Here is a 15,042-nt window from a genome sequence, read left to right on the forward strand (position 1 = left end):
TTTCCAATCTTCCACTCTGATAAAAAAATAAAACAAACAATTTTTTTTAATTTAACACAGTGTTTAAATTTCTAAACAGAGAAAAGAAAAAATTTACCTTGGAGCACCCCACAATTTGTAATATAATATTATAATAAATAGCTTGTTTTAAGACTAAAGGCCCTTAAGGTTAATAAGTCAATAATGATTTAATAAGCACCCACTATATGCCAGGCACTGTCCTACACAGAGAAGTACAAAGAAAAGCAAAAGGAAATGCCTGCCTTCAAGAAGCTCACAGTCTGATGGGAGAAACAAAATGCAAAAGCTGTGAACATACAGGCTACATACAGAATAAACAGAAAGTGATTGGCAGATGAAAACCAATCGAATTTTAAAAGATTGGAAAAGATGGAATTTTGATTAGGACTTGATGATTCTAGGGGACCCAGGAAGCAGAGATGAGGAAGAAGAATATTCCAGATAAGGGGCACTGTCAAAGAAAATGCTAGGAGCTGAAAGTAGTGTCCTGTTAGTGAAACAATAAGGAAATCAGAATCACTGGATTGGAGTATATGAATGGAGTGTAAGGTACAAGAAGACTAAAAAGACTGAAAGTAGGATAAGGGGTGTAGTGCTAGGTTATGAAAGGCTTAAGTAGAGAATTTTATATTTAATCCTGAAGGTGATAGGGGATTCCTAGAGTTTATTGAACATGAGGGTAACATGGTCAGGGTAACACTTTGAAAAAATCATTTTGGTGGCTGAATGGAGGATGAATTGGAGACCACAGAGATTTGTAGCAGGAAGACCAACCCGGCAGGCTATTGTAATAGACTAGGTATAAGGACTGAAGGTCCTAAACTATCCTACAAGGAATCAGAAGGATCAAAGAGAAAGGAGTTGTATGGAGAGATTTTGCAAAAATAAATTCAAGCCTTGGGACTTGATTAATCCAGATTGGATATGTCAGGAATGGGATGGTGAGTGAAGAGTAAAGGATGACATCCAGGTTGTGAGTATGAAAGACTGGAAAGATGATGGTGCCCTGAAAAATTCAATAAGGAAATTGGGAAGGGGGAAATGTTTGGGGTGCATTTGGTTTCTTTCTCTTTGACTTCAGGGAGGTTATTTTAGATGAAAAACTGAGTTCTGCCAGGATTGCTGCAAACTGACAGGGGAAATTCCTAACACCAAGGCCAAGGTTGAGCTGTCTGTCTAAATTTACCTTTATTATCTCTGCTTCACCCCTGGCCTCTTTGTGAATGAGGGAAATTAAATTTACTGGAGATATTTGGAGAACAAGACAGCAAATTATATTATAGTGTCTGTGGATAGATAAGGAGAAGTTCAGAAAAGAATTGAACTTTTCTTAGGATTTCCATCAGGCTGGATCATCTAATCTGAAATATTTCTAAATCCAATGACTCCCAGGTAGTTAGTTTCCTTCTCTCTCATAGCCTAGTCCTACTTTTATGCCTCAAAATTGTGCTAGAAATGACATGCTTACCCCAATCTCGAAAATCTAGCCCCTCATAATCTTCCCTTCCCCCACCTCATTTCCTCTTCTGAAATTTCTTCCTTTCACTCAAAGTGAAAGGTGTGACCCAGTCTCTAACGATATAGTTTTGATTGAGTCAAGATCTATAGATCCTATTCACACTCAGTTGTGATTGATTCAATCAAAAAAGCATTTCAGTCTGGACAAGTCACTGAGCCTAATGTCATTCCAACCCTATCTTTAATACCAGTTTTGTTTTTTGTTTTTTTTAACATAATACTCTTCTCCCATATATTCTTTGGTTCCACCATACCAGTTTATTTACTGATCCTCACACAAACTATAGCTCTGTGTTTTTGCCCTGACTGCTGTCCTTCTTGCCTGGAAGTCTCTACCTTCTCACTTTCACCTCTTAGAATCTCTTGCTTCTTCAAGAACTCTCTTCAATGGCTCTTTACTTTTCATCTACTTTATTTATATTTTTAGATATCTCCTTTATGTAAATATTATCTCCCCTATTAGAGTATAAGCTCTTTATAGAAAAGGATTGCTTTTTTTCTTTTTCTCCATATGTTCAACATTTAGCACAACACCCCCCTGCATATAGCAAGCTCTTAATAAATGCTTTTTATTATTACATATTATTAAAAATACTGTTGATTGTCTGATTGGTTCACAATAGCTCAAATGTCAATTCTTTTTATTAGACTTTCCTATTCCCTCCTTGCTCAACTGTTAGTCTGTCTTCCCTGAAATGACTTTATATTTACATTGTTTATATGTAACTGTTGCCTTTCCTATAGAATTCAAGCCTCTTGAGGGTAGAAAATGTTTCATCTTTGTCTTTGTATCCTTAGTGCTTACCACAGTGCCTATTACATACTAAGTATTTAATAAAATGCTTGTTGATTAATTGATTGACAAATCATTCCTCTCCCTTCCAACTTTGAAATTCTGTGACTATAATTCTGTGAGAGAAGCACAGATTCCTTCCAGCTTTGACATTCCTTGGACACATACATTAATAAATATGATTTCCATATGAATATTTTTTTCTTTTGGAAGAATAACTTTTAAGTACTTTTTTATGTTGATCAGCATTCTAATATTTAGCAGGGGGAAGGACTATGTGACAAATGAAATAATTTCCCAGATTTTTTTCTTAATGCCATCTCTTGATTTTATCTCCTTTACTCCTCCCCCTAAAAAAAAAAGCTTTTTAACACTCATACCTTTACAACTGAAACTTCATTTGGATGCTGATGACCAGGACACAGGCATTCAGAGACGTAAATAACTATGTTTGTTCTCTCTGACATGATTTCACAAGTCACTTGCTCAATGACTCTAAAGAATTATTGGTCAAACATTGTTTTGGATCCTATGGTCTAATTAAAAAGACCTGAATTTACTTTTTGTGTGAAATGTAACCTGAGTTTTAGGTGAAGGTGTTAGGATAGCTCAAAAACATAGAGAAGAAAAAAGCAAAGAGCTTTAGATCAAATTGGGTATGGATAGGGCTTAAGACTGAGTCTTGGAAGGGGAAGGCATAGAAGAGGGGAGGGAAGGAAAACAGCCAACCAAAGTACAGTGTTGTTTTTTTACCTGCTCACACCCACTTTACTCTCCCAATAGGGATTCAAAGGTCATTCTTGAGTCATTGAGGTGTCCCATAAATAATTTCCCAAAAGTCACTATGCCCAGAAAGAGAAGAGAAATGTAAAAATATGCTAGTCCTACTAACTCCCAGTGTAACCTTAGGCAAGAATCTTTACTATGAGAAAACCAGAAAGGACACAGAAGTTAGAAAGGCGTGGATCAAATCCTGTTTCCTATATTTTTTGTTATCTATATTCCCCTGAGAAAATTGCTTAATCCCTCTGTGTGCCTTGGTGTTTTCTCATCTGTAAAAGCAGGGAGTTAGACTCAACAGACTATAAGGTTCCTTACCATTCTAAATCTTCATTCCTATTGTTGAGGTTCAGAAGAGACCTATAAAGGTTAAGGGTCACAGACTGGTGTCACAAGGTGTCTCAAAAGAATTTACAGACTTGAAATCATATCCAAATCAAAGGGGAAAGTTTATTGTAATTGTTAACACCAACTGAAATGGGCTGATTTCCAAAAGAATTTAGCAAGGAACCAAGAGAAAGGAGATAGATTTACAGGACAGAATTGGATCAGAGCTTCATGTTACTATTTGCTAATTTTATGGCTTGCAAGTAATTATGAGGGGTGGTCTATTCACTATTGTCTCAGGAACTTGGTTATCACTGGCGGGTAACAGATTTTCAATCTGACAGTCAATAATGTCTGTAGGACTATTCTAAGGCCAGAAGACTTTGAAATCATTGACAGAGATTGTTAGAACAATAGCATTCTAAGGTCAGAAGGCCTCAGGATCACTAATATATCTTCCCTAAAATCTAAGGGAAGAAATATTATATATTTCTAATCCAAAGGACTTTTACAATCATTGACAGATTGCCAGAACAATAGCCCTCCAAATTTGGTGGGGTGGGGACCTCGGGATCACAGATTCCAAAGCCAAAAGATTCTAGAATCACTGACATTTGTTAAAGCAGAAGTACTCTAAGGTCAGGGAACCTTAAAATTATTGCTATGTTTCCCCTAGAAGCTATACCATATCACTATGATTTCTCTTGTTCTTATTTTCTTCAAGTATAAAGTAAAAGGCATAGACTGCATAGTATGAAGTATTTCCCAGCTCCAAAATGATCCATTCATATTTAATTTTTCTATGACAAAGTCAACATTTGCAAAAATAACAATAATAATAATAATAATGGCTTGCATGCATACCTTTTGATCCATCAGTGTCTTTACTAGGTCTCTATCCCAAAGGGATCATAAAAGAAGGAAAAGGCCCCACATGTGCAAAAATGTTTGTAGCATTTCTTTTTGTGGTGGCAAAGAATTAGAAAATAAATAGATGCCCATCAATTGGGGAATGACTGAATAAGTTATGGTATATGAATGTTATGGAATATTATTCTTCTATAAGAAATGATGAGCAAACTGATTTCAGAAAAACCTGGAAACACTTACATGAACTGATGCTAAGTGAAGTGAGTAGAACAAGGAGAACATTGTACACAGCAATGACAAGATTATGTAGTGATCGACTGTGATGGACTTGATCTTTTCAACAATGAGGTGATTCAAGGCAATTCCAATATACTTATGATGTAAAGAGCCATCCACATCCAGAGAGAGAATTATAGAGACTAAATGTGCATCGAAGCATAGTATTTTCAGCTCCATTTTTTGTTTATTGGCTAATTTTTTTTCTTTCTCATGGTTTTTTCCCTTTTGATATGATTTTTCTTGCATAACATGACAAATATGGAAATATATTTAAAAGACTGCACATATTTAATCAATATCATTTCTTGCTGTCTAGGGGAGGGGGGAGAGGGAGAAAAATTTGGAACACAAAGTTTTAAAAAAGTGAATATTGAAAACTATCTTTGGGAAGATAAAATAAAAAAAAGATAAAATACTATTTTTAAAAAAGAAAATAATAATAATAGATGGATTTATATAGCACTCTAGACCCAGCACCTTAGCCATTGCACTACCCACCTGCCCCTAAAAAGAGAGAAGTTGCTTGGTATAGTGGATAGAGCCCTGATTGGAAGCAAGAAGTCTTGAATTCAAATTCTGCCTCAGACACTTACTAGCCATGTGATCTTGAACAAGTCATTTCTGTCTGCCTCAGTTTCCTCATTTACAAAATGGGGATAATTATTATTATTTCTTAGGATTGCTTTAAGAATATGATGGGATAATATTTGTAGAGAATTTTGCAAAACTCAAAAAAATTTATGTAAATACTAGCGATTGTTCTTCTGAATTCTACTGTATGATCTTGAGCAAGTATTAGCTCCTCAATACTTCAGTTTCTTCTCTTTAAAAAATGTGGTGGTTAAACTAGATATCCTCTAAAGTCCCTTTCAACTTTAATTTGATGATCCTCTGATTAGTCATACTTTGTTATAGAAATAAAGGGAAGCTTACTAAACCTCTTGAAGATTAACTTTAGCTCTTTTGCCACCTGGCTTTAATCAAATAAGCTATTTGTCCCAAACTTAGCTATAGAATTTAAGAGCATATGTCCAGTTCCAAGCAACTATGTAGGCAGGAAGCTTTCAGCAGGAAAATATATTTCCGTTTCTAAGGGGAAATAAAACTGAAGGCTTAAAAAAAATTTTGTAATTTTTAAGGGGAAAATCCTTCCAAAATACTTAAAGCTGTATTCTTTTTGATTCCAAAAGAACACTAGCCACCTTGGTTTAATTCTCTTGAATTTTATCACCCTAGGGAGAAGCCAAAATGATGAAAGATGGAAGACTCTTTCGAATTGTCCAAGAAAACTGCTGGGATCCAGTAGTTCGTATTAGAGAAATGGATCAAACAGGTAGGCTAATTATTTTGTGATGATTACAGCTATCCTCTAGAAGTTTATTTATTGAGATAGTATATCACAATAATAATGGTTTTGGATTTCAAGGAGGAGAGATTTGGTCAGGATAACTGCAAGATTATTATATAGACATACTCTGGGCAAGCATTTATTAAGTACCTACTATGCTTCAGGCAATACCCTTTGGCAAAGGGGATTTAAAGACATAAATGACGCAAACTATATCCTGGGGAAGGTTAATACAGGAAAGTTACACGAAAATATGTACACCTTCCATCCTTTACTACCATTCCAAATTCCTGCTTTGGCCTAATTCAGTAAAGTAAGACTGCAGATAGTCTTAAGATTAGAAAGACCTGAAAGACCTGAATTCAAATCCAGTATAATTCTGGACAAATCAAAATAAATAAGCTTTAGTTTCCTCATTTGTAAAACAGAAATAATAATAGCATCTCTTTAAAGGGTTATTGTAACAATAAAATGAGATAACTTATGTAACAATTTGTAAAACTTAAAGAACTATATAAATATTATCTGTTTTTATTATTGTCATCAAATAACTGAACTCAAGCCAAAAATATTTAACTATAGGGAAATGTGGGGATTGCGGACTCATATTGTTGAAGCCAAAAGGAGCTGAATGTTCCTATCTAGGCTGAGCAAACAGCCGAATAGCTTTGACTATACTATCTGTAAGACAGGCCTGAACACGGGGCTGGTACGACTCCTTTGGATTCCAAGCTGTACTCAATTACATACATCAATCACTCTGGCTGTCTCTAGATCTATGTTCCACCTTCCTCTGTAAGGAGGTCTACATCAAATGATAAGATTGCAAACTCCCAGTTTCTATTAGGCTTTCAGATTTACAAGGTACTTTGAGGAGGTGATCTCCCCAGCCCCTTCTTGTGCCAACATAATTGCAGAAAAACAGTGAACAGAAGTTCTTAGTCCTTAGTAATTACTTCTGGAAAAGGGGATTTAGAAGTCTACATAGAAAGAAAAGACAAAGCTCTTCCTCAGTAAATGAGAAGTAAGATGATCTCAAGTGAAACTACTTCAAATCTCTTCCTCTCCAAGAGGAAAACTCAAGAAGACAGAACTCAGAGTAATTGGTGTCATAAACCAGTTGTTTATGACTAAACTTTAGTTTAAAATGTGCTTCTTACTTTTCTTCCTCTGCGCCCCCCTTTCCATTTCTTTGTAATTTCATTACTCTATGTTCCTTTGTCCTTGGGAAAAGGAGATAAAATGGTAAGCTCTAAGGAAAAAAGTTGCAAATCTGTTTGTCATCTTCAGGGGAAAAAAAGTTTAATTAGTGCTCTCAGAATCACTCCCCCACCTGCCCAAAGCAGAGCTGAAAAAGAGTGGAATAAGAAGGGGCCTATGACTGGTGCCTGAATTAAGCTCAGAGAACAATATCAGGAATGGTAAACCTATGCAAGTCCCGTGGGGGATGAGGAGAGAGTAGGAAGGATAGGACAGCAGAAAGGAAGCAACTGGTTTATCACATAACAGAGCCAAGTGAAGTTAAGGTGTTTCACCTGGTATATAACCTGAGGGAGGAAGAAGCCTGTCTTGGCATAGTACATGCCAAAGATTTGGGGGTAGGGGGAGGATTTGTGCCAGGAGAGAGAAAAGCAAAGTCTCCACTTCTAAATCCAGTACCCTTTTCACTACTCTAAAAAAAAAAAAAAAAAAAAATCAGTAGTGATTGGTGAACAACCCCAGACACAATACCTGCTATCTATATTGAATGTTTCCAGGAATTTGAGTAGAGAATAATGCTAATTCATTTCATTAGTAAGAGTGAGGATCTCCCTGTCCACCACCAGGTTTGAATCAGTGTGAGGCATGGAGGTTGTATTTGGCATATCACCATAGAATGGGACTGAACACAAACTGAGAGTTGTGAGCCCCACCCATCAAGATTGGTCTTACAAACTTTCCACAATGAAATAGTAGTCCACACTAAGCTCCCTTGTGAGTGTTTAGAGGAGTTCCCTTAAACCCCAATATAAAGGCATCTGGATTCATATGGAAGTAGGGAAAAGGAGAAACTAGAACTGGAACCAAAGAGTAAATCTTTTCCTTGGAATGTCAAAGTTTAGAGGGCATAAAATTTTAAATTAATGAGTTTCAAGATTTGTGTAGGGGAGTGAAACCAACATGATGGAGTAGAGAAAACATTCAGACCAACAGATCAATAAAATAAGCATGCAGTTAAAAAAAATTTAATTCTCAATTAAATAAATACCAAAATGGAAATCTTGAAAATCAAAGGAGAGATTAATAAAATTGAAAGTTAAAAGAAAAAAACTAACAAAACTAGAAGCTAGTTTTATAGAGGAAAAGCAATAAAATATAAAAACCATTGGTTAATTTGATTAAAGTTTGTACTGTTGTTTACATTTTGATGATATCCACATTCCTTCAGCAACATAGCACCTAGTCAGAAACAGAATAATAATTTAAAATAAGAAACTATTAGGAAGCATACATCTTCCTGCCCTGGTTAACCACCAGGTGAACTCCTTCCTACCAAATCTATACCACTTGCTTCCCTCTCTCGAATTTTGAATGATTGTTCTCCAGTAAAGGTCTTAACATTTGTTTGGGCTCCCCATTGGAAACCAGTAGCCCCAAACTCTGTGTCTTTCCCACAAGATAGTAGCCTGAAGTCTCCCATACCCTATATCTCACCTATCCCCAAGTTTGTACTAAATAAAATTTTAAATTATAGATTTGAAGTGGTAGATTTCATTCTACTCAACCAAGGTGCAAAGATTGCTAGTCATGATTGTAGTAGGAATTTAAAGGGAAATAAGACTTTGGGAAATGAATGACATGAAAAAATACAAAAGCTGACATTTTCTCTGGTCTGTTTTCTTGATTAGGAGTAACTGTCCAAGCTCTTTCTACAGTCCCTATTATGTTTAGCTACTGGGTAAGTATGAAACTGAACTGTCCATTTGAACAATCTCTTCAAAACATACAAATCTCTTCCCACAACCCTCCTTCCCTCCATCTACGCTCTCCCTTGCTTCTCTATACACAGAATAAGGATTTATTTATTGAGATAGTATATCACAATAATAATGGTTTTGGATTTCAAGGAGCAGAGATTTGGTCAGGATAACTGCAAGATTATTATATAGACATACTCTGGGAGCGAATGCTTCTCTATACACAGAATAAGGAGTAGAATGAGCAAAATTTCAAAAACAAGCAATTTTTGACATGGTTACCCTTCCCTCTCTCTTTCCATCAAAACTTACCCATTTTGAGGCAGCTATAGTGGATAAAGCACTAGCCCTGAAGTCGGGAAGATCTAGTTTCAAATCCAGCCTCAGACATTTCCCCTCATCCCAATTGCCACAACAACAAAAAAAACTTATCCATCTTAGGACTCAGTTCAGAGATCCTTATTTAGTGACTGATTTGCTAATCTTAACTAACAAATGTTAAAGAGTAAAATAATTATTAAATATATTATTTCAATGCTAATATATTTAGTAAAATAATTCTTTTGGATAGCATTGGAAATGCTAATATATTTAATAATTATTTTACTTTTAAAAGCAAAACACATTTTACTTTCATTTTGAAAATAAAAATTTGAAAGGGAGAGCTCCTGAATCAAAAAGCTTAAACAAAAAGAAATGGTGTCTAATGTTGAGAATTTTAGAAACTATCAATAAATTAATTCATGAATGAAAATCCATTAAATAATTGCTATATCTCAAATACTATTCTAATCACTAAGGATATAAATAGAAAAAAATTAAAATTATAGTACCTGCTCTCCAGGAGTTCACACTTTAATTGGGGGAGGCAACTCATAAAAGAAAATTCTGCTGCAGAGCAAATGAAAAAGCCCCAAAGTGCCAACAGTATTTTCATGAGGTAAATATCAAAACTTTTAAGTCCTCAGGATACATAAATAGGATAGATGATAGTGCTGGTAGAGATATTTCAGTAGGATTAAACAAAATTTTATCAAGTTTCCACTATAGAATAAGAAACAATTTGGAATAATGTTTAGAGGACCATTCCTGGAGTCAGGAAGATCTGAGTTCAAATTCCACTTCTGACTAGTTTTTGGTGAATCACCTGATATCTCAGTGCTGCAGACATTGGTCTAAATCATCAAGATCTTACAATGAGCAACTATTTGTAAATGCTTAGCACAATGTCTGGCACATAGTAGGTATAAATGCTTACTCCCTCCTCTTACTCCTGCACATTAATGAAATCACTGTCTAGGGCTATAGATGGAAGGGGAGATACTCAACCAGTTCATTCATCCCTTTTTGTTTCTTACCAGGCCAAACCTCATGATACCTTAGACCTGTGCCAAATTTTAAATAACGACTTAGCTACAACTGTTGCAAAGTACCCAAAGAGGTTTGTTGGCTTGGGAACGTTGCCAATGCAGGCTCCAGACCTGGCAGTGAAAGAGATGCATCGGTGTGTGAAGGAGCTGGGATTTTCTGGAATACAGATTGGATCCCACATCAATGAGTGGGACCTGAACTCCCAGGAGCTCTTCCCTGTCTATGCTGTAAGTTACTGAGGTCAAATAGAAATAGATCTCTGAGCTTTCCATTGTCCCAGAACATCACAAATTAATATTATCTTGTTGTACTTTTATTTATTTAAACATTTTCCAATTGCATTTAAATCTGGTTCAGCTGTGCTCTGGAGTTTTTGTTTTGTTTTGTTTTGTTTTGTTTTGTTTTGTTTTGTTTTGTTTTGTTTTGTTTTGTTTTGCAGGTGCTTGCAGCCTTCAGTAGAAGGTTTGACAGCTCTGCTGCATGCAATATTCTTCCTCAGTTGTAGATTCATGACTTGTCTAAGAGTTGGCATTAGTATATCTGAGGATCCTTAGATGTCATTAAGTCAAATCTCCTTAATTTATAGAGGGAGGGAACTGCAGCCCAGAAATCTGGCAATCCCATATTGTCAATTTGAGAGGTACAGGAGTGATCCACTGTGTGAATCTTTTCCCTCTCCATCACTCAGTAAAACTCTTGATATCTTTACAAGATGAATTTGACTTAAAATGAACACTTAAGGTAAACTTGAAAGAACAGAGAAGGGGAGGAGAACTAGCACAGAAATAATAACACATAACCTGAGGGTGGTAGGGAGAAGGCATTATTTCCAGAAATTCACTCCAATGCCCATAGATTTTAAGGGCAATTTATGTGCCTGGGAGAGCCTAAGATCTTTTTGGTTTGTTTTTTTTTTTTAATCTTCTTCTCCCCTAAGTACTTCCCTGAGCACAGTTGAGTGGTATGCCCAGAAGCAGAGAGACCCTTAAATGCACACTTTTCCTAAACTCTGTATTAAATAAAGGACCTCCCTCAAGCAAATAGAATGTATTCCCACCCAATCTGGGCTTGTAATATATCTATAATGCAATTCTAGCAGATGGGGAAGATCTATTACTGTGATTTAATGCCTTTTATACCAGTATTCACTTCACTTCTCTGTTTCCTCATCTGTAAAATGAAGGTGGAGGGGTGGGCTCAATGATCCCAAAAATCCATTCCAGTTCTAAATCTATGATTTTAGATTGTAAACCCTTAATATATTTTAAATTTTTGAAACCTTTCACTCTTTAAAACTACCCTATTAAAATATAAATATACTTCTCATTAACAATTCAATTATTAGTTAGCATCATAGTTATAATTTAATATCTTAATTTGAATACCACTTTAGTAAAAATTTGACACAGGATTAAACCAGACCAGTTAAAGGAATGCAATATTTGAGTATGATTTGTGTATCAGTTTCATAGTTTTATCTAGTAAAGCTGCCTGACTTTGGTGAATAGAGCACTGAAATTCTAGCCACTAAGACCTGAATTCAAATTATACTTCAGACCCCTACAAACCATGTGACTCTGAGCAAATTACTTAACTTTTCTCAGCCTCAATTCCCTCACTTGTGTAATAGAGATAATATTCACAGTTATTCACAGTTAAAAGGACCAATAGATGTATGTAAATGTTTGCTTCACAAACTTTGTTCCATTTCCAGAAGTTCCTTTCTTATCTTTTCATAATCTTCTTTAACCTTCTTTTCCCTCTTTCTTTTTTCCTCATTCTCTTTTTCTTTGTCCCAGTGAGCACTAGAGAAACTGACAGTCATATAGGCAGGCAGACACATAGATTAACTTACAGAAAAAGACTTTACCTTATTAGTTATCTAATATCAAGAGAAAGGAATGTCATAGATTTCTCATTAGTTCCAGAAAACTTCATCAACTTTGTGATTTTTCTCCATTTAAACCAAAATTTTCCTAAGACACCAATCCTAAAAAGCTATTTCATGTTCAAGTGCATTGTTTTTAAATTTTACTTACTAGTAATATGACTGTATAATTTTAAACCATTTTCATCGCATGCACACAGTATCACAGAATCACAATATTAGAAAGTCACAGAAATCATCTGACCTACCATAACTGATTTCTTTATCATTAATTCTTGCTTTATTCCTACTGTTCACATCAGAAGGCAAAAAAAATCATCACCCTCAGGTCATGGAGTTCAGAAGAGCTTTGTGAGATTTTTATTGGCCATATCTGGGGTTATTTGATGACTTTTTGAAGAACTGGGTCAGAGATGTGTGTTTGCCCGCCTATTTCATTGTAAATTTCTACATTGCAAAGAAGGTGTTTTGTTTTGTTTTTTTCAGTCCTATGGTCCAAGTTGGGCTTCATTTACTCAAAATAGATTTTGCAATATATTCATGCATATGGTGCCTGCCTATTTTGATGTGTGTGTGAGACTGACAGAACACCAATAACTCAGGATGGCCTATATTTTTCCACATCATTAAGCAAAGAAATTTGCATCTCACTATATATGACTACTCACTCAAGAGTTTTAATAATAATAAGCATTTATATAGCTCTTTAAGATTTGCAAAGCAGATAAATTATTTTGTTTGATCCTCATAATCCTGTGAGGTAGATACTATTACTATTCCCATTCTACAGATGAGGAAACTGAAGCTGAAAGAAAATAACTTACAAGTAAGGGTAGGAGATAAGATTCAAACTCTGGTTTTCCTGATTCCAACTCTAACATTCTATCTCCTGCACCATTTAGCTTTCTTCTTGTCAATATGTGATACCTCTATTCCTGATGTCTTATTTCTGCAGAGGTCATTCAAAATGCAGCTACATTGCAACCTGTGCTTTAACTTGGTATTAAATAGGCTTTAGAGGAACTCTGACTAGCTTTTCTAATACTCTTTTCATATGAACAGGCATCCTACATTCTAAGCAATTGACTACAAATCAAACTTGGAATTAACCCTTTCCTAGGCAGGAATTGTTTCTTTACAGTATGTAATGTAGTGACTAGTTTCCTACTAGTGGTCTCTGCTCTGTTTTACTTCTTGTATAACCCTGGGCAAATGATTTAAAGTCTGAAGGCCTTTATGTCTTTCTTTCTAGTTTATTGAACTAGATGATTCTAAGATTTTTTCTAATTCTAATCCCATGAGACCATTGCCATCTGGATATCTTTGTTCCAACACCTGAACCTAATCTACTTAAAGGTCAAGGTCTTCCTGTCTAGTTCCTCACATCTATTGGTTTTCTGAAATACTTTTTTTTCTCAACCAGGTTTAATTGCTCTCTCCTCATTTCTCGTGGAATATTCCTTTTTCTAATTAAAACCTCTTTTGAACTAAAACTCTTTTCTCTTTTTCTATGTAACCTGTGTGTTCCATTCAGACGCTTGGGTTCCTTTTTAATCTTTCTATTTTCTAAACCTAGAGTCATTTGGGGCTCCCTAGAGATACTTTGGAGAGGAGCTCTAGGGATATCTCTTATTCATTCATTAACTATTTGCAGATAAACATGATTCATCAGCCTGATTACTCTAAGGATATTTAAGGTAGATGAAAAAAGGAAGATGATTCATTACAGTTTGTAAATGTAATCAACAAAAGATAATACCTCAGGATCATGGATTGTTAAGAGATGAAAAGGACCTTAGGGACCTCATTCAATCCTCTCATTTTACAGGTATAAACATGGAAGACCAGAGCAAGAAAATGTCTTGTCCAAAGTCACACAGGTAGTATGTAACAGAGGTGCTATCTGATCCTGGTCCTCTGGCTACAACCAGTGAATTTTCCACTATAAGATATGTATTAATAATAATCATGGCTTCTTTTTTTTCTTTGCAATTCCTTTACATTTAAGTTTTTACTATGCTCAAAGAGAAAGACAATATAATATAATGGATAGAGGGCCAGCCTCAGATTTAGGAAAATTTCTAACACATATTCACTATGTGACTCTAGACAAGTTATCTAACCTGGCAGAGTTCACCAGCCAATACTTGCTGGTTGCTAATTTACATTGGTAGAAGGAGTTAACTAAAAGGGAACTTTCTAATGATTATGAATGTACAAGTCCCACCTAGGGGTAAAAATCATTCAAGATATTGTACAGTTTAGTTCCTAACACTTTACTATGTTATAGCCATGCTAAAAATTTCTTACTCAAAAGAATATATTCTTTTTTGTTTAGCATTTACTAAATGGCTGCATAGACTATCTGAGATACATATTTTAATATAGCCCCAATATAGTGGGGAAAAGGTGGAAAAGAGTGAGTACTTATATTGTTCCTACTATGTGCTAGGCATTATGTTAACTACTTTACAAATGCTATCTCATTTGATTCTTACAGTAACCCTGGGGACCCCAAGGAAATTAAGGCAAATAGAAATTAAATGGCTTAACCAGGATAACACACCTAGTAAGTGGTTTGAAGCCATATTTGAATTTAGATCATTCTGAATCTAGGCCCAGAGATCTATCTATTGTCTTATCTAACTGTTTAAACCTAACCATCTAACCACTAAACCTGCTAAAGGGACAAAAAAGAAAAAAAATTTTCCCACATAAAATACAGGGGGAAAAGCGCTCACTCTGGAATCAGAAGACCTGTATTTAAATCCCATCTTTCATGCTCACTATCTGTGCAACCATGCGCAACCCTCCCAAGTTTCAGTTTCCTCAGTGGTAAAATGGGGGACAAGGCCTAGGTGACTTATGATGTCCCTACCAAATTTAGATC

The 15,042-nt window shown here is 35.4% G+C and overlaps 1 protein-coding gene across 1 annotated transcript in view; it reads left to right on the top strand.

Moving 5' to 3' along the window:
• ACMSD (aminocarboxymuconate semialdehyde decarboxylase) overlaps positions 1-15,042 on the top strand; it is a 69,179-nt gene that overhangs the window by 20,409 nt on the left and 33,728 nt on the right. The window contains exons 3-5 of the mRNA XM_003763816.3: positions 5,825-5,921; positions 8,825-8,874; positions 10,255-10,491. Of these exons, the coding sequence (XP_003763864.1) occupies positions 5,825-5,921; positions 8,825-8,874; positions 10,255-10,491 (384 nt within the window). The remainder of the gene's footprint in view (positions 1-5,824; positions 5,922-8,824; positions 8,875-10,254; positions 10,492-15,042) is intronic.

The sequence above is a fragment of the Sarcophilus harrisii genome, chromosome 3 (genome assembly GCF_902635505.1).
Source record: "Sarcophilus harrisii chromosome 3, mSarHar1.11, whole genome shotgun sequence".
Classification (NCBI taxonomy): Eukaryota; Metazoa; Chordata; class Mammalia; order Dasyuromorphia; family Dasyuridae; genus Sarcophilus; species Sarcophilus harrisii.